The sequence below is a fragment of the Peromyscus leucopus genome, chromosome 1, assembly GCF_004664715.2.
Source record: "Peromyscus leucopus breed LL Stock chromosome 1, UCI_PerLeu_2.1, whole genome shotgun sequence".
NCBI lineage: Eukaryota > Metazoa > Chordata > Mammalia > Rodentia > Cricetidae > Peromyscus > Peromyscus leucopus.
Genome location: NC_051063.1, coordinates 73,200,561 through 73,227,554, shown reverse-complemented (window position 1 = coordinate 73,227,554; position 26,994 = coordinate 73,200,561). Strand labels below are relative to the sequence as shown.

General features: G+C 41.5%; 1 protein-coding gene across 2 annotated transcripts; it reads right to left on the bottom strand.

Annotated features, from left to right (window-relative positions):
• Nucleotides 1-501: 501 nt before the first annotated feature.
• On the bottom strand, nt 502-26,921 carry Ikzf5 (IKAROS family zinc finger 5). 2 transcript variants are annotated; one of them, XM_028868422.2, is made up of 4 exons: nt 26,783-26,921; nt 16,850-17,024; nt 14,578-14,760; nt 502-4,419 (listed from the first exon to the last, which is right to left on the bottom strand). In XM_028868422.2, exons 2-4 carry the CDS (start codon nt 16,980-16,982, stop codon nt 3,476-3,478), a joined length of 1,260 nt encoding a protein of 419 aa, XP_028724255.1. In that variant the 5' UTR covers nt 16,983-17,024; nt 26,783-26,921; the 3' UTR covers nt 502-3,475. The 2 variants fall into 2 exon arrangements, with proteins under 2 accessions (XP_028724255.1, XP_037065708.1); XM_037209813.1 differs by lacking the exons at nt 16,850-17,024; nt 26,783-26,921 and adding an exon at nt 16,403-16,842.
• Nucleotides 26,922-26,994: the final 73 nt, after the last annotated feature.

Here is a 26,994-nt window from a genome sequence, read left to right as displayed (position 1 = left end):
ACTTGAAGGAGGACTGATTGATTTGAGCTCACAGCTTCAGGAGGTGGACATGTGGTGGGGAAGGCATGGCTGCTGGACTGGCTGTGTGCACAGTGGCAGAAGTTTGTGGCTGTTGTCTCTCACACTGTGGACAAGGAAGCAGAGCTCTAGACCAGAATCCAAGGCAGAGAAAACCTTCAAGGCCTGGCCTAGTGACTACTTCCACCAAGAAGTACCGCATCCCCAAGGGTCTAGAAAACCAACCTTCTGAAACAATGAAACTGACTGCCAACCAAGTGAACAACAGAAGAGCCTACAGGGCACATTTCTCACTCAAACCATAACAATTAGAAATGAGTTTAGACCTATAGAGCTCTTTTGTTGTAAACTCATAACTCTTTCCAGAATCGACTCTAGAAATTCAAACCAGCCAGCCATAAAATCCTTTATTAATATTTTATGTATCACAAATTACTAAAAAAAATCAATTTGATTCTAGTTTTAAAAAAATCAAAGTCATTAGAAAGTGTTATTCTTTTATTCATATGTTACAAAAGCAAAGCATTATTCACAATAGGAACTACATACTAGATATAGTTACTTCAGCATGAAACTGCTTTCTTGATCCCTAAATAATATAATGTACCTTACAACTATAATGCAAGATTTACACCTCATGTAGACAACATGTCCCATACATCCAGGCATCAACAAAAACAAGTTCTAGAAAGCATATGCCTACCCCCTAAGACTAATGGAAACATCTTTAGCAGGGAATTTAATTTTTTCTAATAATTCTTCATTTGATAAGTATTTTTGCAGAACTTACAAGAGTTACTTCTGTTTATTTTTTGTTTCTCTTTTTAAGTAATATTCCCTTTGTCAAATAATTGTGCAGATGAATGGCAAACACATTTCTAAAATGAAACAGCACTAGAACTACCCAGTGGAAAATTTTCAAAATAAAAGTCTAGTCCTCACTTGAATGTCAAGAAGTTGTAGCTACACATTACATTAGTAAAATCTGAAATAAAATTATTCCGTTAATCTCTTCACAGTTTCTTAAAAAAATATTAGTGGAGATAAGTTACCAACTTTAAAAATCTAAACTTATGTTCACTGAACAAAAATAAATTTAGTTTCAGAACATTGCCTGTTAATGGCAAAGTACTATAAATAGTGCATGTTAAACTTTTCTCAACTCATTTCTATAAAACATTTGGTTAAAAATAAAATGAGGAACATATTTAATATTTAAGGAAAGAATCTAACATCTTTCCTAATACAGAATTTAACTCAGAATATTTAAGCAAAATCCTAAATCTTTAAAAGTACAATTTCAAAAAAGTTTCTAAGGTAGATTTGCTTCAAAATTTTAGTGCATTTATTTGTAGCTTTACACATCAACACCTTTGGAAGACCAACTGTGCTCTTTATGGTATTAGAAAATTAGGATTTTTTTCCTTCTAGCTTGTAATTATGAAAAGTCTTTTCCATGTTTAAAGTGAAATGTACTTTCAACACATTCATCTTTAGTTGTTAGGAAAACAGGATGCATATGTCACTGTTTGGCCCAGAGTGTAAAGATGATAAAGCTGGCTTTAAGGTGAGCATTTGGCTTCTGAGACTGCAGGGATGCCCAGCCTGGCAGGGAACTCTGTGCTCTAGCCATCTTCCTGCCGCGGCTTCCCAAGCAGCTGGGACTACAGGTACACAGCACCACACTGGGCTTCTTCATCTCTCAGGGAAGCTTTCATTGTCTACTTGGGGGTATTGCTTTTAGTTGGATCAAACTTTAAAAATAGCGAAGTTTCCAAACAACAACCTGTCTCCTGGCAGCTGATAATCACTACAGTCAAGTTATGTATTTAGAAAGTGTTGCACTAAAACTAATCTAACCAGTGAGTGATTTAAGCAACAGACCAAACTCACTTTCTAGAAAGTTAGGGTCACAAGAGAAAGTGTCTGTGGTGCTATGCTTTAACAGTGCAGTCAGGATGAGCCAGCACTGGGAAAGCGAGCACAGGCACCCTCTGAATGGCTTTTGAGTGCTGGGAGGGAGGGCACAGATCCAGTAACAGGGCACTTGGGGCTTAATGGGTAGACACCATCTATTTCCCTCTTATTACTCTAAGAGGCATTTTTGGTTAATAAATTCTTGACAGGATATTTCTTTAAGAAGCCAATTAGGAATATTTTTTAAATATTAACCAAATTAAAAATGAAAATCTTGCAAAGTGCACAGAAACCAAGAGGAAGTGACAGTGTTTTATTGTTCTGCCAGGTCTTCCTCAGAGTAAGCTCATTACACAATACAAAAACAACAGCTTCCTATGTCAAACGAACCTCTAATTATCAACAAATTAAATGTCACATTTAAATGTGCTTTGTGTTAATTTTTTATCCTTTCCCACTGTGGTGACAGTCCCACTGTAACCTTACATGGCCTACTCCGCAGAGACTTGAAAGTAGGATCTGTTTGGGCATGTTCTCATTTTCATAGCCATTTCTTCCCTATCACATTGTTCTGGGTTTCTATACCCACCTTTCTTGGAAATTATGGGCAGAAGGCAGAAAAGAAACTTTGGAGATAGTTTTGAAGCATTTTAATAAGACAGATGAACCCCACTTCCTCTTTGGTCATCAAAGACTAGGAAGAATAAGATTATCAGTGTGGGTGTCAGTCTTACCTGACACCAATAATAGCTGAGTGCAGAATTTCAGTGGAAGATTCAGATTGAAAAGGCATCTAGCACTCTGATATATTTACCTGTGGCTTTAGAACAATAGTTAGAAATATATATAAAAAACAATGAAAAATTAACATGTTTAAACTAGACATTAAATGAACAGATATCTCCAATATCAAACACAATTTTCAACTTAGCCCTAAATTTCAACTTCCAGGACTTGCATTTTTATAATTTAAATTTGAAAAGAATTGTTTTATACTTCCCCTTGAAGAGAAAGATTTATTACACTGAAATAACTGTACTGTTTGTGGTTGAAATGAAACAAATTCAACTTAAGTGAATGAAAATAGCATTTTAATTAAGCGCAAATCTAAAGGCAGTTTCTCTATAAACACTGAAATGTTGTAAAAGGTTTTACGAGAAGTTTATTGTGCCATTTTGAAATATGGCAGAAAGACTATTTAGCTGTGTATATATATATTTATCAAGAGTACAGATAACCCTGGGAGTCCTATGGACAAATGTAGGAAACTGAACACCTGGTAAGATTCCAACTGTACTTCAACTCTTACATGTCTAAATGAAAAAGATATCAATGCATCTAACTATCTAATGCATAAATAACCCTGACCAGACTTTTATGAAAAGTTAACGAAACCCCTTTTCACTATCAAATTACTATTTTATGAATAGAATGTATAAATTTTAAATTAACAGATACTGTATTAGGGATGATCAAAACTAAAGACCAAACTACAAAACCCCCCAAAGGCCAAACCAAGTGAGAACAATGTTGATTGTGTTCAGTGCTGGTTATGTTGCCCTCTTGCAAAATGACAGGCAAAATCATACTTGTTTTTACATTTGCATCCACATATATTACACTGAAAAGGATTTTCATACCCATGGCATCCCATGTGAATAGTGTAAAGGATATTGTCTGCAAAGTACATATCACAGTGCTGGCAGTGGTGTAGAAGCTGAGGATCCTGGACCGGCAGGGTTGGAGCTGGAGTGCTTGGCTGGCTGTTTCCTATGCTGGGGGTACTGGTGTGGGCACTTGGTTCACTGCTCGGCCCTGCCACTGGACTGTAGTTCCTCTGACTATGCGATGGCCGAGGTTCTGGGCTTGTGGGGGAGGAGCTCTGAGGAATACTTGCTGACACAGCAGAGACTACTGCTTGGGCAGAGGGCTGCTGAATCATGAAAGGCTTTTCATCAGGGCAGGGAACTACATCAGGGGAGGCAGGGTTTTGGTTTTCCGGTGGCAAGCTGGACAACTGTCCTGCTAAAGTAGAGAGCTGATTCAAAGGGTTGTCAACCATGAGTTCCTGGGGGTCCCTTGGCAGGCCACCAGTTGGTGTAGTTTTCGCCAAAGTTTCATAGGAGTCAGTCTGAATATTTGGGATTTCGTGGGTAAAATCATTAAGGTAGTCTGGTTTCTGGACCACCATGGAAGGTGGACTTAAGTTGATTAGTGCTCTTCTGCTATATCCCAGATTGCTTGTCTTCTTCTGTAAAACCCCCCACATTTTCTTACTGCTTAAGGAAGACCTGGTACCTTTAATTGGTACCATTTTATGTTTGCGCCTTCGATGGTGGGACAGGTTACTTCGGTCACTGCAGCGGAAGGAACACAATTCACATTTGTATGGTTTTTCCCCAGTATGAGAACGCATGTGGGCTTCCAGATGGCGCTCATAAGCAGATGCAAATGGACATAAATGACACCTGTGAGGTTTCTCACCTGTTCAAGAGAGAAATGGGAGAAACTGCAAGAGTAGCTCATTTATAAGACATTTTATGTTTGTCCACTGGATGTGAGAATTGATACAAAAATAAAATGCTTTTCAGAAATTCATAATTGTATAATAGGTTAGTAAAATCTATAAAGAAACCTAAGAACTGAAATAAGGCTTAAGAATTCATTAGCAACAACTTGTGACAACATAGATTCTATTTAGTATGAAAACCATTAGTTTCAGCTGGCACTTGGAAAAAAAGAAATATTCCCCACATAATAAAGATTTTATCAACAGTATTTCAAAGTTTATGTTCACAGATCTATGCATACTTTTTTTCCTCAAGGAGAAAAAAACCAGCACCCCGCCTCCTTTAAAAGAAGTCTTTATGTTAACTTACATGACTTATGGGACATACCTTTAAAATTGCCAGGACTCCTACTCCACTTTCCTAGTCTTCTAGTTCAGAAGGACTGTGGTAGCTTGAACGTAACTGGCCTCCACAATCTTATAGGGAGGGGCACTATCAGGAGGTGTGGCTTTGTTGGAGTGGGTGTGGCCTTGTTGGAGGAAGTATGTCATTGTGGGATGGGCTCTGAGGTCTCATATATGCTCGATACCACCCAGTGTCAAGCCCACTTCCTGCTGCCTTCCGATCAAGATGTAGCCAGCACTGCATGCCGCCATGCTCCCTGCCATGATAATAGACTGAACCTCTGAACTGTAAGTGAGACACCTCAATAAAATGTTTTCCTTGTAAGAGTTTTTCCGTGGTCATGATGTCTCTTCACATCAACTGAAACCCTAAGACAGAAGTGTTATACTGGCTGGTTTTATCTGTCAACTTGACACAAGCTAGAGTCATCAGAGTGGAAGGAGCCTCAGTTGAGGAAATGCCTCTATAAGATCCAGCTGTAAGGCATTTTCTCAATTAGTGGTCAATGGGGGAAGGCCCAGCCCATGGGGTTGGTGGTGCCATCCCTGGGTTGGTGGTCCTGGGTTCTGTAAGAAAGCAGGTTGAGCAAACCAGGGGAAGCGAGCCAATAAGCAACACCCCTCCATGGCCTCTGCATCAGCTCCTGCCTCCGGGATCCCGCCCTGCTTGAGTTCCTGTCCTGACTTCCTTCAGTGATGAACAGCAATGCTGAAGGGTAAGCCAAATAAACCCTTTCCTCCCCAACTTGCTTTTTGGTCAGGGTGTTTCATTGCAGCGATAGAAACCCTAAGACAAATTCATACCAGCATAGTGGGGTAGTGCTGTGACAAACTTGAGCATGTTTGGGAAAGAATTATGGAAGGACTTTGGAACTTAGGGCTAGAAAAGCCATTGAGTGCTGAAACCTCACTGGGATGGTTTGTAGGAGCTTGGAAGATAAGAATGTTGGGAGCAGCTCTCTCTTCCCTTCTGCTCTCACTCAGAGGCCGCCTCTGCACCTCCCCCCAATAAACCTCCCTCATGAGCTCTGTTGCATGCTGTGACTTTGTGGTGCCCCATGGCTCCAATGTCGCCTTCTGCCATTAAACTATTCCATTGGTGCTGTGACTCTGGCAGGTCCTCCTGATGGCTCCTCCTGCCCACTGGCAGTCTGAGGCATACCAGTCTACCTACACTTTCCAACTAACCCATCACTGAGCACTTCACCCAGCACCAGCAACAACTGGTAAGTCCCCCTTCTCCTGGTCAGCATAAACACTTCCCTGGATCTGGGGAAGACACTGTTGAGTGTCTAGCACCTCTCTGATATTCTTGGAGGTGGAGCCCCAGCCACAGTCTCAAGAGTCTCACAGACTCTTAGCCCTTGGCCCCTGCTCAGTGCATGATGACTCACTGGACAGCTCGTGCCCACTCAATCCAATCCTCCCTGGATCCCTGGGATGCCAGGACATTCAGGCTTTGGATCTTCTTCCTCTTCCTCACTCATGGGAACTTCATCCTCCACCATACCTCCAAGCTCCCCCTGGATACCTTTTGGAAAACCTCAGACATCTAGCACCTGACTTAAAGGCTTTTAAACTTATCCGCCTTTCAGTCAAATCTGGCCCCGATATTCCTCAGATAATCAATTCAGATGGCCACCTACCAGCATCCTAGACTTTGCAACTTCTGCCAGTATACAGGTAGATGGCAGGGGGTACCGTGTCCAAGCTTTCTCTCATCTTCATGCCAAGCCCTCCCTCTGTTCTTCCTCTTCCCCCACTCAACTACTGCTAGCTCTGAGGCCTGAACTAGAGGAACCCTCTACTACTCTTGACCCTGCCAACGAGCCTCCACCTTACCAACCTCAGCGCACACCTCCTCCTCTGCCAGCTCTTTCAGTCTCCTCTTCCTCCTCTCCAGCAATGATTCACTCTAACCATCCCACTCTGGCACCCACTTTCACTCCACCAGCAGCCTTCAGTCCCCCTGTTACTCACTCCTACTCTGCTGTGGGACCCCCCTTTACCTCTCTCTAGCCAGCCTAACCTGGCCACAGTTCTCCCTTTGTGGGAGGTTGCCAGGGTGGATGGCCTGGTCAAGATACATGTCCCCTTTTCATTAAATGAACTCTCTCAAACAGAAAAACAAACAAACTGGGGTCTTACACTCTGCTTCTTTCATTAAAGAATTCCAATGTATCACCCAAGCCTACTTCCTCACCTTCTCAGAATAAACAAAAGGGAGGAATGTTAGTTCCTGCCCCTGCAGCAGAATCAGCAGCAGCCCGCCTCTGTCGCCAAAGCAGTTCCGTCACCACCTGTCACCAGGTACCTTTCCACTGTCACTATGCGACATGCACACCCTTTAAAAGCCACCAGGCACAGCTTACTCTCTTCTTACCTCTTGTCTCCCATTTCTTTTGCCTCTTTCTCCTCCTCGTCTCTCCTTTCCTCTCCTGTCTCTTCTCTCTTGCTTCTCTTCCTCTTGTCTGTTTGCCTCTGTCAAGCCCCCACTCCGACTTGGCCTTTCACACTGACGCTCTCCCCCTCCCCCAATAAACCTCTTGCACTAACTCTGTTGGGAGTGGTGTGTTTGCTCAGTGGCATACCTTGGCAGGGCCTGCCGAAAGGTACCACTATCGCCTCGCTTTCTTTTTATTTATCCTTTCATTGGTGCCGAGACAACAGGCTCTCCTGGCATTTAATATGGCCATGCTGGGACCCTATCAATCTGCAATAGATCCACTCTCTTCCACCTACAACAGACCTGCTTTCTCATTCACCCACAGCTTTGCCTTCCACTCAATAGTGGCAATGAGTCTCTGGCGGGGTCTCTGACCATGCCCCTGGATGTGAGGCTTCAGTCCTCTCCTCCCATTCTGGCTTTTCTCGAAGTCCTGGTACTAGGTGACTGTGTCTCTCAGGCTCAGAGCTCTTAGCCCCATTCTTGTGCGACACCATACTGAATAGCCTGTCCCTGCTCTGTTTGGTCCTCCTCTGAGTGCTGGGGACACCTCTGGCTCTCAGGTTTTGAACTTCTCTCTGCCTCACCTTTGGGAACTGTGTCATACACACCTCCTCGCACCAATTGGGATGTCTTTTGGAGACCCACGGACCACTCCTTTCAAATCAAATCTGGCCTCAGTATACCTTGGACCAAGCTGCCAGGGAACCAAGAAAGAATTTTCCACTTTCTTTTTTTGTCTTTGCTCCAAGACCTGCTTGTTTCTGTCTGCGCTCCCTCTCTAAACTTCATAAATGTCCTGTCTATGTTTGCTGCAACACAGGAGTCAGAGAGGCCGGCTTCATCTTGCTCAGCACACACACCGGTTCTTCCCTGCAGTATCTGCTGATCTAACCTTCAGTAAGGTATGTACTTACTGTACTACATTTGTCTATGACTGAACATGTTTCCAAATGTTAGTCTGATTCTTCCTATGTGGACATGTATGCTTGTCGGGCTTCTGCAGCCTACTGTAACCATGTGGACTTCTCTCCTGCTCACTCCTCTCCCAGCAGCCTGAGAGACCCACAGTTTAAGCACCAGCCTGCCGTATTCTCCATGTGGCTCTGGCTCTTGCAGCCTGCTGACCTACGTGAACACCTCCCTTCTCTTCTGCTCCTTCCTGTTCTCACCTTGCAGCCAGACTGCAGATATCCACTACGCTATCTCTGTTTCCTCCCACAGTCCTGCAGCTCACTTCCACTCTCAGCCTCCCTTTGGAACAGTCTCTCAGTGTTCCACTTTGCGGCCCTCTCTCTTCCTCCGCGGACTCAGACTTTATTACAACATCTTGGCCTCAGCATGAATCAATGGCCAAAATTGGTGAACTTGATTTCCAAATTCTCGGGAATTGTTAATTGCTACTGCCACAAATGATCCCCCAAATCTTACACTTAAACTTGCTCTTACACTTCCAAAGTCCCTAACCTCTAAGGCTCTACTTCCCCACTCCTAAAAATCTTTGATCTCTGATTTCTTTTCACTCTGCTCTCACACACACAATAAAATAATATTTTAAGATTATGCTGTAAACTCTATCTCAGGATTTGTAAATTACTCATTGGGTATGGTTTAAAATATATAATTTGTAACAAAATTTGGCTTTAAACTTACAACAAAAGGCTTATAATTAAAATTCTATACATGGGTGTATATATATGCGATTCAACTCCTGTTTAAGATGTATGTGTGTGTGTGTGTGTACAAATATATGACTTGGATTTAACTCTATCTATGTGTGAATGTAAGCTGGATTTAACTCTACATGTATATGTATGTAACTTGGATTCAACTCTGCATATATGTGCATGTAACTACTGTTGAGGAAAACATGTTTTAAACAGTAACCATGTGGCTCTCCTCCATCTTGGCTGGTGACATGATATAAGCAGCCATGTGGCTGGCACCCATCTTTACTACAGTTAAACAGTACATATCATGTGACACTTCTTAGTCCTAATGAGCTCTCTGTTCATTGTGTCCCCTTTTAGACTAAGGAAGCAACAAGTCTCAAATATTGGTATGGACTTTTGAATGATGATAGAAATATAAAGTTATTTGTTACAACATACTGTATATGTGATTCAACTCTGGTTTAAAATATATTCTATAGTGTTAAAATTTTAAGGTTAAAAAAATCTATTCAGATTAACAAAAGCTGACTTAGAGATTTGCACCTAAGTACTCATATCTTTGCCAAGTGTTCAACACCAAGCTTCTAGAAAATTTAGATAAGCAGCAACACATATTTGATAAGTAAGATATGTTCTACAATGGAGTTTCTGGTCCCCCTAGAGGGTCCTTTTCCTAGGGCTGGGCATTTAGGCAGGGGCCCCAATGGCATGTCAAGGACAATGCTGGCCTCTGGGCTCCCTCAGTCCCTGCTCACAGGCCCCCTTATCTCCTGTTCCCATTTTGGCCCTGGGGATCTATCCCCTGTCAATTTTCCTTGCTTTCTCAGGAGACAGCCTTAGCAGTTTGGAACAAACTTGTTCCATTTTCACTCCATGGAATGGCTATTTTGGTTTCTTTACTGAACCCACTATCTATGATTAAAAAGTTTTATTTTGATAGTAAAAGAGCCCCAATTCAAAATTAGTTATTTTAAGGCTAAATCTAACAGGGATGGAAAATGGAATGTAAAATCCTATTCATATAAAAGCTACTAACATATTGTAAACTGTTAAGGATAATTAAGAAATGCAAGTTAATGGTCAGCCACCTTAATTAACAGGAATGGAATGTAAAGTCCTAGTCTTATGAAAGCTGCTAATGAATTGTAGACTGTTAAGGAACATAAGTTAATAGTCATCTTATAAATGACCAAATTCTTTAATTATAGTCATGCTAAATCCTAATATAATTACAGGAATAAGTCTTACTTAGTCTCCTGTGTTTTCAAAGTTAAGCTTAACATAACTAGAAACAAAGTTTGTCAGATGTGCCTATTAGATAGACAGTCCTCAAATGCTTTAGATGATGTCTGAGAATACAGCATTTAAAAATGTTTAATAAAAAAGTTTTTCATGATAGAGAGACATGCCAGCTCCTGGCAGCACCCCTATCTCCTCCAAAGAAGATGGATGGGCACAGAAGAACCTTCACCTGGAGCTTGCTTTAAATGTGGCAAATGCCTGGCCACTAGGCAAAATAAATAAATAAATAAATAAAAATAAATAAAAACTGCCTTTCACCTCAACTGTTGCCAAGACCCTGTAAAGACTGCGGACAATCAGGACATTGGGGGATCAACTGCCCCACTTTGCCTAGACAAGGTAGGCTGGTCCTCCCAAAGTTTCTACTCCACAGGAAAGTCTGTCAGATCTTCTGGATCTGGTAGCCGAAGACTGATTCTACCCTGAGACCTCTGCCCCAACGACCATGGAGGAACCTGGGGTAGATGTGTAGGTAGCCAGTAAGTCTCTGTCATTTCTAATAGATTTGGTCTATTGGTTTACAATTCTGCTTACTCAGGTAAAAGTTATCCTTCTCAGAACTCTGATGGTGTTTGACAACAGGCAAGTAGCTTTGTCAGTTTAACAGCAGCAGCCAAGGCTGCAGCTGCCTTCTCAGTTCTGTGTGTGTAAAACTCGGGCCACAGGCCTCTCTCTCCTAGAGCTGTTACTAGGTCTAGACACAGTTGACCTTGATACCAGAAAAGAGACAAACTCACACAACAGATTTCAGTGTAACTTTTTGCCATTCCTTTATTGAAAGGAACTTGCTTTATAATAGCTGCTCTCAATAATCAACCACCTGTATCTCCTGGTGAATTAGATAGAAAGGAGGTGTTTTAAGGTGTAGTGTTTCTGTGAAGATATGAAAGCTTAAGTTGAGAATCTAAGAAATATTTTAGGGTCTAAGAAGGTGTTTTAAGGTGTGTAAATGCAAGCTATAAATGTCTGAGAATGAAAAAGCTTAAGTGGTGATAAAAAGAAAGTGATTTAAGGTGTATAAAAAATGAAATGTGCCGGGCGGTGGTGGCACACTCCTTTAATCCCAGCACTTGGGAGGCAGAGCCAGGCAGATCTCTGTGAATTCAAGGCCAGCCTAGGCTACCAAGTGAGTTCCAGGCAAGGCGCAAAGCTACACAGAGAAACCCTGTCTCGAAAAAACAAAACAAAAAAGAAATGTTTTGCTATACTGTTATATTAAGACTCCAAAGTTAATAGTCTTAACATTAATCAAGGAAATTCTGATAAGCTATTAATCTAGCTCTGGCAGAGTACCACTACTATTATCAGACACAAGCTCAAGATTTTAAATTCTCTTTGGTTGTTTTCTAAGTATAGATTTAAAAGTGCTTCTCACTGTGCTAAACACATCTGTCTTATCTATATACATCTATATACATGGATAGAGGAAAGAGTGTTAATGCTTTGAACCAGAATCATTTGGGGGTCCCCATGACTCAAAGGCACGAGTCTACTGCCTTTTCTACAGTGTGGATTTCAGTACAGATTACAAACAGTGGGAATGCTGATGTGTCTAAAACTTACCTCTTTTTGTAAACTCAAAAAATTCTTGTAAGCTACAGGGAGTCAACTTGAATCCACCTCAGACAGGTCATCAAATGGACTCCAGATAAGTACTGTCAATCAACAGCCTAAGTTTATCCACCTACTGCCTGTTCCTGAGGGTGGGATCTCCCTTACCTTCCCCTGGTCTTGAGACTCCACTCCCTTAATTACTGGGACCTAAGAAAAAATTTCCTCCCTAAACTTAACTGTATCTTCTGCTCTGACAATATCTTGTCAGGTCCTCTCAAAATCTGCATCCACTGAGCCTGGACAGCAGTGAAACAGCCAGCTATACCAGGACTTGGTCAGCATCCCTTCCTTCTCAGGTCCCCTCAAGATGCCAATGCCCCCAGACTTCAGGAAGCAGTCTAGAGAACACGGTGCCCTCCATTCCCACTTCACCAGCTACCCCTTCCTATTTCCTCACCTTTTTAAACTAAACAAAAGAGAGGATTGTTAGCATTCAGGCATTTACACTAGCCTGCTCTCAGGGACCCAATAGGACATGTCATCAGCAACAGCCCAGATGTGCCACTGTAGCTGCTGCAGCCATTAAGTAGAGCACTCTCCCTATGCACATGTGCTATATCCCCATTTTAAAAGGCAGCCCTTCTCACCCACCCTCTCTCTCTCTCCTTCTGCTCTCACTCTCTCCGCCCCCCCCCAATAAACCTCCCACATGAGAAAAAAAATGTTGAGAGGAGTGCAGAAGATTGAGACCTGGCTTGTGAAATTTCAGAGGGAAGATTAAAGACTCTACCAGGGCTGTTTGCTATTTTAAGATTCTGTGGTTCTGTTTAGCTGGGGCTAAAGAATCAGCTGTGATTAACAAGATACCAGAATTACTGACGTGAAACCTTTACATTATTGGGACAATTGGGACAGAGCTAAGAAATTAGTGGTGATTAAGAGGAGACCAGCATCACTGAGGTGAAATCTGGAAGTGTTTCCTGAGAGCACAGAGAAGCAGTGTTTCAGAGGCAGCTAAAGTTGTACCTCGTGGTGGCAGCTGGACTTGGTAATGTCTATGAGTCACCCAGGTGGTACTAGTTTTGAAGGCATGAAGGAGTCATAGAGAGCAGCTGAGGCTTTGGCAATATGAGAGGCCAGGAGAGGTCATTGGTGAGGCCTCATGGCAGTTGAAGGCCCAGGACTGAAGGGGTCATAAAAAGGAGTTGAGGCTTGGCACCCTGAGGAGAGCCTATGAGAGAGAGTCTATTGGTGAAAGTGCAGCCCAGTTGCAGCAAGGAACCCCAGCATTTTGGAGATGCCAGTACCATAGCATGACCACCAAGAACAGCAGCAGCAGTGGAGTGGAGCCAGCTAAAGCCTAGAAGACAGGCCATATGTGCTGCAAAGGGCAGAGCCAGAGAAGTGACCTAAGCCCTTGCAGGTGTCCAGAAGAGCATTAGTGAATCCCAGATAAATGGACATTGAGTTATTTATACTGTTGGAGTTTGGTTTTGCTTCGTTCAGATTGTGACAGTGCCCTGGTTCTTCCCTCTTGAAGAAGGTATCTAATTTACTTTTGATTTTTAAAGGAGCCCACAGGTGAAAGACTTGAACTTTTAAAAGAGATTGGATATTTTAAAGAGGCTGGAAATGTAATGTGTTTGAGTTTATAAAGACTGTGGAACTTTTAAAGTTATTTATGATTTTAATGTGGGATCTTGGGGATGAATAAGAAAGAAAGGGTTGTGACTTAATAGTGATGTGTTTGTGTGTCAACTTGACACAAGCTAGAGTCACTAGAGAGGAAGGAGCCTCAGCTGAGGAAACGCCTCCATGGCATCCAGCAGGAAGATATTTTCTCAATTAGTGATCAATGTTGAGGGGCCCAGCCCATGGTGGGTGGTGCCATCCCTGGGCTGGTGGTCCTTTGTTTCTATAAGAAAGCAGGCTGAGTAAGCCAGGGGAAGCAAACCAGTAAGCAGCACCCCTCCATGGCCTCTGCATCAGCTCCTGCCTCCAGGACCCTGACCCGTTTGAGTTTCTGTCCTGACTTCCTTCAATGATGAACAATTCTGAAGTATAAGCCAAATTTCCTCAACTTGCTTTTTGGTCATGGTGTTTCATCACAGCAGTAGAAACTCTCTATATAAATAAGACAAGGACCAATTTTATTTAAAGCCCAAACTCTCCAAATATGTAAAACTATCATTTAGAATGTGAAACTGAGAGTCAGTTGACAAGGACAGAGCAGCTACCACATTCCAAATTCCCTGCTAGCTCTGGGGGTACAAAGACAGCCTTTGGATGTCCTCAGGAAGCTTTCCAGGCCACCATGTAATAAACGAGCACAGACTGCTAGGGAGCACACAGGAAAAATACCTGGGCTTGGGTGAGGGTAAGGCATAGTTAGGAAGATTTCTCCAAAGAGTGGCTAGAGAGACATGGGCTTAGCAAGTATACTCTGCAACTGTACAGAAGCCTTTCTCTTTTCTAGAATTTAAACATTCTTGAGAAGAAAAAGACAAAACATTAACCCTAGTAATAACCTCTCCCACCCTAGAATAGGAAGGCAATGCAAGATTGTGTAGATCAAGCAGGAAAATGGAGGATCAAGCTCTCCAATGAGCCTGTTTCCAGTATTTGTATGCCTTTAAGCCAGTTTTGTAAAAAATGGAGTTAGTATCCAACAAACCTTCATCAAACTTGTTTTGAACAATCAGCACTACGTGGACTTGCAGGACACAGCCCCTCTCCAGCTGTTTCTCCATTACCTGTGTGGATCCTGATGTGCTCAATGAGCCGGGCCGTCCCTTTGCTGGCATAGTTGCAGTAGCGACACTTGAGCTTCCCATCAAAGGTCCTTTCAAACCCGTCTACTAACATTCCTGAGTTTTCATCCAGGGAAACTTCAACAGATGGGTGATCGAGTCCATTCTGATCACCATCTGTTCCAGCTATAAACACAAGCAAAGAAATCAGGCACCTCAGAATCAACTCAGTTCAGCATTTTACTCAAGGGGTTGAAGGTCTTCCACAAACTGATAGCTTACTTCCCAAGAGTTTAATTCATAAAACAATTCAGACTTCTTGAACTGGGACAAACTTTCTACAAAAATACAAACTATATTCTAAGAACCTTTAAAGAGGACCTCAAATTACTTACATATAAATTTTACCAACTCTTAACATGCATTTGTAGAAAGCAGATAAAACAGAGGAACGAAGAGATTCCTTAAGGTCACAGTCACACACAGGTGTCTGATACTGGCCATGGTAACAATTTTAATTAGCAGTTGTTACAGCTCTAAATTACTAAATTTCTTTTTGTCTAAAAATAATTATTGTATACCCTGTTAGAGTCATTTGTGTTCAAGATTTTGAGTTACATTTAAGATCTTAAAATTCGCCGGGCGGTGGTGGCGCAGGCCTTTAATCCCAGCACTTGGGAGGCAGAGCCAGGCGGATCTTTGTGAGTTCGAGGCCAGCCTGGTCTACAGAGCGAGACCCAGGAAAGGCGCAAAGCTGCACAGGGAAACCCTGTCTCGAAAAAAAAAAAAAAAAAAAAATTCTAATTAAGCACATCAAGGAAAACAAGGTATCTGACAGCTCTGAATGTAAGGACTATAAGAATTTCAGAACTGAAATGTTTCGGGGTTTGCATGCATATGAACAGACAAACTTTGTATAGAAAAGTGGAAGAAGCATGTACTTATAATTAGGAACCACACATGTTGGGGTATACTATACCCTGGCTTCTTGAATCCCACTCCTGGAATCTGATCACATTAGTATTAAGAAGCAAAATTTGTATTCCTTCTTCTTCGTGGGAACAGGACTTTAGCTCAACGCCAAGAGGCATAGTCCTCACATGCTCAGTTCAAATACTATTCCTTTTCTTCTGCCTTTCAAGTCCAGGAAATTAGTCCAAAAGGAATCAACTGAAGAGTTCAGGCTTGTGGTCTCCCATTCTCCCAAAGTTTTCTTAAGACCCTGATGCTCACATTTTGATGTCTGCATAATGTCCTTGGGAGATCTTAATAAAATAAACTTGAATCACTAGACCCAGGGTAGGACCTGGTGCTTACGTTTCTAACAAAATTTCTGGAGGTGACACCTGATCACTGCTGCCAGTCCCTGAGTCTTCATGGCTTACAAGATCTAGGTCAGAGGCCAGCAAATGTTTTCTCCAGGGCTGGGATAGCAAACACTTAAAGCCAGATGGGCTTTGTCACAACACCCCAACCCTGCTGCTGTCCCGTAAAAGCCGCTATAGAAAATAAGCAAGTTGGGGATGACTGTACCTCACTGTATAGCACCTGCCTAATGTATGCAGCAGATGTTGATCCCCAGCAGCACAAACAAGGTAGAAATGTGTAAAGAAGTGAGCATGTATGTGTTCCAAGAAAACTTGATTGTGAACAATGAAATAAAATGTCATATAATTTTCATGTGTTATTCTTTTTGTATTTTTTCCCAATCATTTCTAATGATACAAAGCCATGGAAAGCAGTTATAGGAGGTCCATGGGTGGTACTCTGCTGACCCTGAAGTAGGTTAAGAACAGTGTATGTGATCCACAAACTAGAGAAACTTTACCTCTAGCAGGCTCACCAAATCTTTGCTTCATCTACTTTAGTTTCTCTTCTTAAACAGGTAAATGTAGACAGCCTTCTTTCACTTACAGAGAAAGTTGTTGGGGCTAGTTGGGGCTCAGGTCTGACGTATGTTGCTTGATGGGCAAATTCTGTGAACAAATTCTCTGGGTTCTTTGAATCAACTGTCAGCTAACAGAACATGAAGGACAGACAAGGGATTTAGAAGCCCTAACCTTTCAACAAGACTATAATAGTTCTCTAGACTACATTAAATCATTGTCCCACAGCAAAACTCTGCATGTTTAAGAAGTGAGAAAATGCCCGTGTCTTTCTAGAAAAAGAGATTGCTCCACGCTAGTGGATAGTGGTGCACATGAATGGAGAGCTTTGCATGAACAAGAACACATTTACAAAGGCGAACTTTTCGGTAGTAGTAAAATAAGTCTACCTCCCTGAAGAGGCTCTGCTTCTTTGTCCCCACTGACCGATCCCGAAATCATATTCACATGATGCGTCTGCTGGGTCAGGTATTCCTGGAAATCTTTCACAAAGTCCAAAGGCTCTGGTTTCTTTTCACCCATCTTGGTGCTTTTTCTTTCTTTTAAGTTGAAAATTTGTTATATCTAGGGAACAAGGAAATAGAGAACCCTATTTAAATAGAGAACCTAAACTTAAGAACCCTTAGATTTACACTATTTAAGAATACAGTACAAAATAAAAAATATAGACAAAAACTGTTTTGTATAAGACATTGCTACACAAAGCAACAAAAGATAAAAGCTGTCTTTAAATACTCTATAATCTATCTAGAAAATTGAAGACATACAAAACAGTGAGAAACATATTTAATAATTAAACTGAGTAAAAGAAAATGGAAACAAATTACCAAGACAGAAAAAGAACTTTACTTATAACAGCCAAATACTGACAATTACCCAAATGAACCCCCCCCCAATAGTACCACATGAAAATTGGTTGTAACATGATCACACAATAGCCTATAGCAGTGAAAATAAGCAAACTTCAGCTGCATGCAGCAACACAGATGCATCTCACCATCACACTGTTGAGCACCAGAAGCCAGACAAAGGTTATTAATATATGACCTATAGAAGATCAGAGAAAACTAAGGGCCAGTGCCAGAAATAAGGAGAATGTAACCCTTGCTTGCTAGGGCAGACAGAATTTAGTACTGAAGCGGGGCATAAAAGGAGTTTCTGGGTTGCTGTTGCCTTCCACTTCTTCATATCAATGCTGAGTTCATGACCTATGCACTCTGACAATCCAATAGGCTAAGCTTTAAGATTTATAAGCTTTTCTATATACATGTTAGATTTCAAGAAAAAACTAAGCAACAGGGAACTGAGTGATCTTTGCATACATACTGCTAACCATTAGAGATGAAAAATTACTCATTAAATAATTTGAGTTAAAAAAATTTCCTGAGAAACCTGTCTACACATTTGGGTTGGCTATACAGGAATTGAAATGAAAGTGTATGCAGATTCAGCTTTAAACATGTCAAATAATTTTTTAGTCATACTGATTTATTTATTCTTCTATCAGCAATGGATAAGAGTAGTTGATTTACACGCTCACTAACACTTGGTTTTTTCACTGTGGCCACTCTGGAAGGTATGTGGGACTACTACACCAGTTTTGACTTATAGTCATTAATGATTAATGAAGTTGTATGAGTGGCTACTCATATTCTTTTGAGTAATGTTTGTTTCCCCACAGATTGTATGTCTTTTCTAAATAAGAATTTATATACGTGTGTGTGTGTGTGTGTGTGTGTGTGTGTGTGTATGTATTTGGTTTTTCAAGACAGGGTTTCTCTGTGTAACAACACTGGCTGTCAGGACCTCACTTTGTAGACCAGGCTAGCCTTGAACTCACAGAGATCCACCTGCCTCTGTCTCCCGAGTGCTGGGATTAAAGGCATGTGCCACCATGGCTTGGCTTCAAGATTTTTTTCTGAAAGCAAGAGACAGTACAACTAATGTAAATCACACTAGTACCAACATTAAATAATAATCAAAAGAAAATGAGACTGGGCCAAAACCAGAGTTCATTTGGATAAGATTTTCACCTACATTTTAAATTAATGATTAATTTACAAAATGTAATCATTGGGATGTTTGAATACAAGAAATGTATGTGTTAGTCTTTGTCTCCAAGTCTTGTGCTGAGCATTTTAAGATATTTTTAATTGAAAATAGAATTTTTATACAATATATTGTTTCAGTTTCCCCTCTCCCAACTCAATTTCACACTCTCCCAAATCACACCCTTTCTCTCTCTCCCTCTCCCCCACCTCTCTCTCCCCCAAGAATACAAACAAGCATCCAAAAAAATAGTAGAGTAAGATAAAATAAAAATAGAAGAGCCAAAGAAAAAGCACAAGAAACACATATATAGTGCAGAGACATACATGTTCACACATACAGAAATCCCATAAAGACAACACCAGAAACCATAATATATATGCAAAAGACATATAAGGAAAAAATAAATTAATAAAATAACAACATTGCCCAGACAAAACATTGAGGCAAGGAACCTCCAAAAATGCCTCTGAGTTCATTTTGTATCGGCCATCTACTTCTGGGCATGGGGTCTGTCTTCGAGAGTGGCTTGTACAGCCAGTGAGACTGTTGGATAAAACAATTTTCTTTTGTGAGTAGTTATCAATTGGAGACAGCTTCTGGGTTAGTAATGAGGTCTTGTGTCCACTTCCTCTCTCAGCACTGATACCCCATCTGGCTTTGATCTGTGCATGCCCTCTGCATGCCACCAGTCTTTATGAACAAAAGTCTATTTTATTTTACTTTTTTCTAATTAAAATATAACTACATCATTTCCCCCATTCCCTCTTTTCTCTCCAACTCCTTTCATTTCCCCAAGTCTGTTTAGTGTTGCTTTATGTATATAATTTCAGGGCTCACAACTTGGTATTGGATAACCAATTAGGGGCTCATCCCTAAGGAAGACTAATTCTCCCTTTCTCAGCAGTCCTTAGTTGTCTGCAGTTCTTTGTCTAGGGATGGGTCCCATGATAATTCCCCCTTCCACGTTATCATTGTTCAGGTCTTGTTTAGACAGCCATGTTGTTGACAATATCATGGGTGTAGCTTCCCTTTCATTTCTAGGAGACACAATTTCACAGTACCTTTCCTGGTCCGCTGGCTCTTATGCTCTTTCTGCCCCTCTTCTATAATGTTCCCTGAGTTTTGGGTGCAGGAATTGTGTTACAGATGTATCCACTAGGGCTGGGCACCCCATGATCGCTTGTTTTCTACATTTTGACCACTTGTGGACCACTTTCTGTAATGGTCTCCATCAGTTGCAAAGAGAAATTGATGAGGGGTGAAAGCTGCATTTATATGTGGATATAAGGACAAGTATTTAGAATGCTGTTGGGAAATTATGCTGGTTTACTAAAGTGGTGGTAGTAGGCTTTCTTCTAAGGTCCATGGCCTCACTGGCCCCAGGTTTCCAGTATCAGACACGATTTCCTTCCGGTTGAGTGGACCTGAAGTCCAATTAGACAGCTGTTGGGTACTGCCAAGAAATGAGTGCCGCCGCTATTGCATCTATAGGGATATCACACCATGTTGGCCATTGTTGTAGTTCATTAATAAGATCCAGGCCTTGCTTACCTGTAATTCAGCACTCAGGAGGTGGAAGCAGGAAAAACATTGCAAGGCCAGCCTCCACTACATAATACATAACTCATTAGAGTTTGAGGATCTCAAAAAATTAAAAAACAAAAACCCAAACCAAAACCCCTAAAAATTGATTTTTTTAATTAAAAAAATAAAACAAGACATGACAATAAAGGGGGACCATTAGGAACACAGAGGTAGAAAAGAGAGGCAAAGCAGACAAAAAAAGGTAATAGAAGGGAGAAAAATGATCAAAGCATATCACATGCATGTACAGAAATGTCATAATTAAGACCTCTTGTACAATTAAAGATATACTAATTTTAAATGGCTCGTGTCCAGGACAGTTTCTTTCTTTCTTTCTTTCTTTCTTTCTTTCTTTCTTTCTTTCTTTCTTTCTTTCTTTCTTTCTTTCTTTCTTCCTTCCTTCCTTCCTTCCTTCCTTCCTTCCTTCCTTCCTTCTCTTTCTTTCTTTCTTTCTTTCTTTCTTTCTTTTTTTCTTTCTTTCTTTGTAATTATAAGGGCTATGGGCCTCTTACAATTGTCTGTGTTCTGATTATAAAAGTTATAAATAGGGCTGAAGAGATGGGCCAGTCAGTAATGTGGCATGCAAGCATTAGGACCTGCTTAAATCCCTAGCACCCACAGAAAAGGACAGGCATGTCAGAAGGCACCTGTAACCCTCAGCATTAGGGAGGTTGAGAGAGATTGAGGAAGACACCGGATGTCAAATTGTAGTCTCCACATACATGTACATGTGCATCTGCACATAATACATGCATACACCCACATACGTAAACACATACACACAAAAAAGCTATAAGAAAAAAATCCCAATTTTTACATTGCAATTCAGAATTTCTTCTTGCCAATCAATTCATTTGCAAAGTGATACATTTTCCCCCAAAATGAATGTACTTTAATGGGCTTCAATAAGCAAGACAAATTTTACCAAATCTTGATTAGAAAGCTTAGCAATGCTGCGGTACAAAGTGTGACAACGCAACAAAAACACAAGACTTGCCAGAGCAAGCAGAAGAAAACGGTATTTTTACACATCCTACTTTAGTTTAAGGGCAGAAATGAGCCCAATTATAGCGCATGGCTGACATATTTTGACAGTCTTAGTTATTCACATTGTCACATTACAAATTTCACTGTGTTCTCTGCCACAATTGTATGCTGCTATCAATTATGCATGATGGGTTAAAGAAAAAAAAAATGCCAGTGAAATAACTGAAAATGTTCCAAACATGAAGCCCAGCTTCTGAATTAGAGTTTCAAACATTCTCATATGGTTTAATTTACACAACCATCCGAGATTTAAAACTAAGTGTCAGCTGGGTGGTGTGGCACACACCTTTAATTTCAGCACTCAGGAGACAGAGGCAGGCGTTTCTCTTGAGTTCAAGGCCAGCTTGGTCTACAGAGCTGGTTCCAGGGCAGCAAAGGCAATACTGAAAAACCCTGCTTCCAAAAACTGAAACCAAAACAAAAGTAAAAAACTAAGATCCCTGAGCATCTCTGTATCCATCAGACCTGTATCATCCACATCACATATATCTGTGGGCAATAGGAACAACAAGCAAGCTATTTACAGAGCAGTGGGCAATGAAACATACTCATGTAAATGATAGGTGCCTAAATCTAAGTGGAGTCTTTGGCCTAAACCCTAGCTTCTTCCATCTCAAGTCAATACCTCTAAGCACAATATCTGGGAAAACAATAATTCTGAAGCTAAAAAACAAAACTCCCTGCTATAAAAATAAAATATGGGTTTGCTATCCAAACCAACCTGTCAAAAACAAGAACTCCCTATATATAACCTGATACCTAAGGATGCTGTTCAGTACTGACAAATTTTAAAACCTCTACAAACACAATATAAATGATATATACATGTACTCAACCAACTGTGAATGGAAAACATTTAAAATTTTTAAAAAATGCATCTTGAACAATTTAGACTCATTTTCCTTGGTATCCCCTAAACAATACAGAATCAGAATGACTTATGCTGTATATAGTATAGACAATCTGGAGAATACTTAAAGAGAATGCTAGTGTGTGCCTTTAATTCCAGCACTCGGTGGCCAAGGCAAGAGAATTCAAGGAGTTCAAGACTAGTCTGAGAAACACATAAAAATCCCACATCAAAAAGAAAAAACAATGTGTATGGAAGGATGTGTAATAGGTCACATGCAAATCCTATTGCATTTTATGTAAGAGATTGAACATCTTCAGATTTTAGTATCGACAAGGGGTCCTACACTAATCCCCCAGGAATACAGAGGAACAACTAATTGTATATAGGTTAGGAATTGGAACAGTATGATCTTTCTAACCAGCTGTGAACTCAATACCTTGGACTTCTTTATCAAGAAATTGCTCAAATTTTCAATGTAAAATGTCATCAGAAAACATATCTAAGCATTCCTTAATATTATTATAGATTCTGATGCTATATTCCAGGCCAGATCTACTCTTTTCTAACTAATATTGCTCCAAATGAAAACTTCTGTGTTGAAATCCTAACTTCTAATATGACATTTACTGTGAGGGCAGGGTCGTCAGAATAGGATTATAAGAATAATAGTTCATTTCCTCTCTGTTTTCTGCACTATGAGTATATAACCAGAAACCAGATCCTGTACCTGCTAGCACCTCAAACTCAAAGTTACCAGCCCCCAACCTTAATGAATGCTTGTTCAAACCACCTAGCCTGTGCTGGGTGGTTTTTGTCAACTTGATACAAATCCGGGCATATCCAAGAAGAGACTTTTTTTTTTTTAATTCCAAACAGGGTCTCATTAGGGTAGCTTTGGCTGGCCTGGAACTCACTATGTAGACTAGGCTGGCCTTCAACTTGTAGAGATCCTCCTTGCCTCTGTCTTTCCTGAGTGCTGAAATTAAAAAGACTTGAACCACCACAACGCCTAGAAGAAGAGGAATCGTATTTGAGAAAATGCTTCCATAAAATTGCCTGTAGGCAAACCTGTGGGCTATTGACTTGATTAATGATCGATGTGACGGGGCCCAGTTCACTGTGGGAGGTGCCATCCCTTGGCGCGCGCGCGCGCGCGCGCGCGCGTGTGTGTGTGTGTGTGTGTGTGTGTGTGTGTGTGTGAAACCTTTAATCCCAGCACTCAGGAGGCAGAGGCAGGCAGATCTCTGTGAGTTCGAGGCCAGCCTGGTCTACAGAGCAAGATCCAGGAAAGGCGCAAAGCTACACAGAGAAACCCTGTCTCGAAAAAAACCCAAAAACCAAAAAACCCAGCAGGCTGAACAAGCCAAGAAAAGCAAGCCAGTAAGCATAAAGAAAAAGCAGCCATGGCTTCTGCACCACAATTCGTACCCTGCTTGAGTTTCTGCCCCAATATTCCTTTGTTATGGACTGTTACATGGAAGTACGGGATAAAATAAACCCTGAATTACTTTTAGTCGTGATGGTTTGTTAATCTGTTTGTTTGAGACAGGGTCTTTCCAACACAACCCTGGCTGTCCAGGAACTCACTGTGTACCCCACGCTGGCCTCGAACTCAGAGATCCACCTGCCTCTGCCTCCCTAATGCTGAGATTAAAAATGTGCACCACCACACCCAGCTAGTCATCGGGTTTTAAGACAAAGTCCCTGCAATTTGTTATACTAGCATGAACTAAGATGTATGTCTACTTCATCAGCTAAAGAAGAGAACAACTTCCAAACCTTATAAGACAGAGATTGCTCAAGCTAATAGAGGGGAAAAAAATCTAAGAATTAATATTCCATAAATCACATATATGTGTATGTACACATATATACAATCAAACACCTTTTAATCAGAAGCTACTTATTTAAAAGAGGTGTTAAGATTTGAATTGGGAACTATGAAACAGGTAATATAAAAATCAAAGGGCCTTCTTTTCTCTGCCATCCATCATGAGCCTTAGGCCTGACTGGTTTCTCACTATGTTTTCTCACAAGACTTTCAGAATCAAGCAATTCCTGGCCATGAAACAAAAGTAAAATTGTTCTAGTCCCCCAATGGATTTGGATGAGAACTGGTAACAAAACCAGGTCCAATGCCAACACTGGAGGAGCACGAGGCTGGGTCTACAAGGATTTGCACACAATGTCATGACCAAGGGTTTATGCTGAATCACAGTCATCTACCAATTCTACCACATGGGCCTGAACATCTTTTAACCTCTGGAGATTTGGTCATGTTTAAACTGGAGTTTGATTTGCTTTTATCTGTTCCACATGAGCCAACTGGTTTGTTCAGTAATAAAATATATAAAAACTTTCAGAAAAAATCAAAGGGGCTAGAGAGATGAATCAGATAAGAGCACTGGCTGCTCCTGCAAAGGACCTGAGTTCAATTCCCAGCACCCACATGGAGGCCTATAATCATCTCTAACTTGAATTCCAGGGGATCTGATGCCCTCTTCAGGCCTTTATGGGCATCATGCATACACATGATACACAGACATATATGTAGACAAAACACCCATATGCATGAAATAAAATAAAAATAAATAAATTTAAACCAAGAATCTCTTTAATATGCCCTCCCTACTGAGTAAGGGAGAACTGAAAGAGCTTGATTAGAGAATGGTACACTTATCTAGCATTTTTAAAAAAGAAATGTTTAAACTGAAGGGTTACTAACCGTAAGGAAGAATCCTTAGCCCTAATTTTTTATTTGATAATTTAACCCAGAGGTTAGGCAGGCTTATAAAAGTTGTTTATAGTTCCATAGCCATGTTTACTTCCATAACCTACTGATTATGGTCACTGAAAGACTTACTCTCAAAGATACATTAGCAAAGAACGCTGACAAACGAGACTTGGTTCATACAGAGTAACATGGACCTTCAAAAACTATTAGAACACAATTCCTGAGTTCCTAACTGCTTAAGACTGAATGCATGAACACTGTGATAAGGCTCTTCTGAGAAATCAGAAAATAGAATATTAAAAAAAAAAAAAACAACAGAATGAAACCACATCAGAAGAAATCAGAAAGAAGTGTTATACAATCTAACCTTTCCACCCCGAATTAGTACCACCTTTTCTTTCCACTACAACATTGACAAAATGTCGAATAATTGGAATTTACTCTAGAGACACACACACCAAGGGACTCCAAAAGGTCATAGAGGAAATTTCAACTAAACTTCAAAAGCCACAAAAACTCTGTAAAGAAGGCATGCAAGTAGGCCAAGGCAGTGGTGGTCCCAGCACCTGGGAGGCAGATGGATCTCTGTGAGTTCGAGGCCAGCCTGGACTAGAGTGAGTTCCAGGAAAGACTCCAAAGCTACACAAGAGAAACCTTGTCTCAAAAAAGAAAAAAAAAAAAGAAGAAGAAGAAGAAAGAAGGCACACAAGTCAAAACTTTACTAGCAACTACAGGTTTAATAAACTAATAAGACAACTTGTGTACCATTATCACTAACTGAAAAAAAAAAAAAAGACTGACCAAAAAAAAAAGCAATAGCAAAGCATGGTGGCCCACAATTAAAACACAGTCACTTTTGTTACTATCATTTTGCCACTGGTGATTTTACTTTTAACAAAAATATTAAAAAAAAAGTAAATGTAATTTAATATAGTAATTTCAGTTATTCACAGTATATAACCAGAGATGTTAGGCTTAGTATTGCTGAGTAAGTATAGTTACATAAAAAAGTACATTAGCCCTATACTAGGGAAGTACTTGTAACAACCACCAGAGCTCAACAAGGGCATATCTGATGCCCACCTTCAACAGTTATGGTTTCCTGGGAAACACCAGACCATTACAAAAAAAGAAAATCAAATATCTCAACTCACTACAAGGAACTTCCAAGAAAACATTCATCCTCAGCTGTGCCGAAGACAACATAAACTCAAGACAAAATCTGAAAGTAGTCCAGATATTTTAAGCCCTGGTTTTCATTCTGTGTCTTCTAAATGTAAATTTCCCTGGATCTCACAATATAAGAAGTCACCATGTCCTCTCTCACTTGTCAAGCCTCTGTCCAGTTCGGACCAGCACATAAAGGGGTCATTAAAAGTGGGCCACGTGATTACTGGCAGATACAACCGACTACACTTTGGATCCAGTTAGACACAGAGCACTTTGATGCCCGGCAGAGGAGTTGAGCACCCACGAGCCCTGAATGAACCAGAAGAGCTCTTGGCTGTAACACCTTTCCCAACCTCCTCTATCTCCAACACTGGAAGGTACAGGCAGTAGAAACCAGTCCTGGAAGGTTCCTACGCGAAAACTCGAGGGGTTAGAAACTCCTTCCCAACAGCCCGGGACTGGCGTCGTAGTAACACCCTCTGCGGGATTCCCAGTACCTGGGATTGCTGGGGTCGACTCCTGACCCTAGCACCCCGAGAACAACCCACACAGGGGGAGCACCCCCCACCCTCGATCGCCACCTGTCAAAGCAGAAGGCAGCTCCCCACCCTGAGCCTCCGAGCCCCCGCCCGACGGCGCCGGCTTGCGAGCTGCTCCCTCCCGGAGGCGGCGGACCCAGGCACCTCCAGGCTCGACCCAAGAAGGTCCCGGCTCACCACGCTGCTAGCCCACGGGGGGCGCACGACCCCTCCGCAGTGGCCAAAGGCTACAGTGGTGTTAGCCGGCCCGCGATGAGAACCCGGCACTTTACCGTCCGCCATTCCGTCAACGTGCCCAGCTTAACCGTGGCGCCGCCGTACAGGCTGCCATCCCGTTACTCACCTCCTGACTACTGCACCGAGGAATCCCCACAACCTTGTTCGCCGCCGCCGCCGCCACCGCCTCAGCGTTCGCCAGCGTCGCAGCTGCGACCGCCATGTTTGTTGTGTCTCCTCTCCCTTCCCGCCCCCCGCCTTGCCCAAGTCTCGCGTGAGCGAGCTGTAGGGAGCCAGTGGAGAGAGCGTGTGTCTCTCCTGGGGTTCCGTAGGCGGGAG

Excerpts from the sequence above, each read along its gene's own strand:
- Ikzf5 (XM_028868422.2), bottom strand. The coding sequence starts at position 16,982 with ATGGGTGAAAAGAAACCAGAGCCTTTGGACTTTGTGAAAGATTTCCAG. Across the intron at positions 14,761-16,849 it reads AGCAGAGCCTCTTCAGGGAG|CTGGAACAGATGGTGATCAG; the intron begins GTAGACTTATTT and ends TTGTGTTTATAG. Across the intron at positions 4,420-14,577 it reads GCACATCAGGATCCACACAG|GTGAGAAACCTCACAGGTGT; the intron begins GTAATGGAGAAA and ends TCTCTTGAACAG.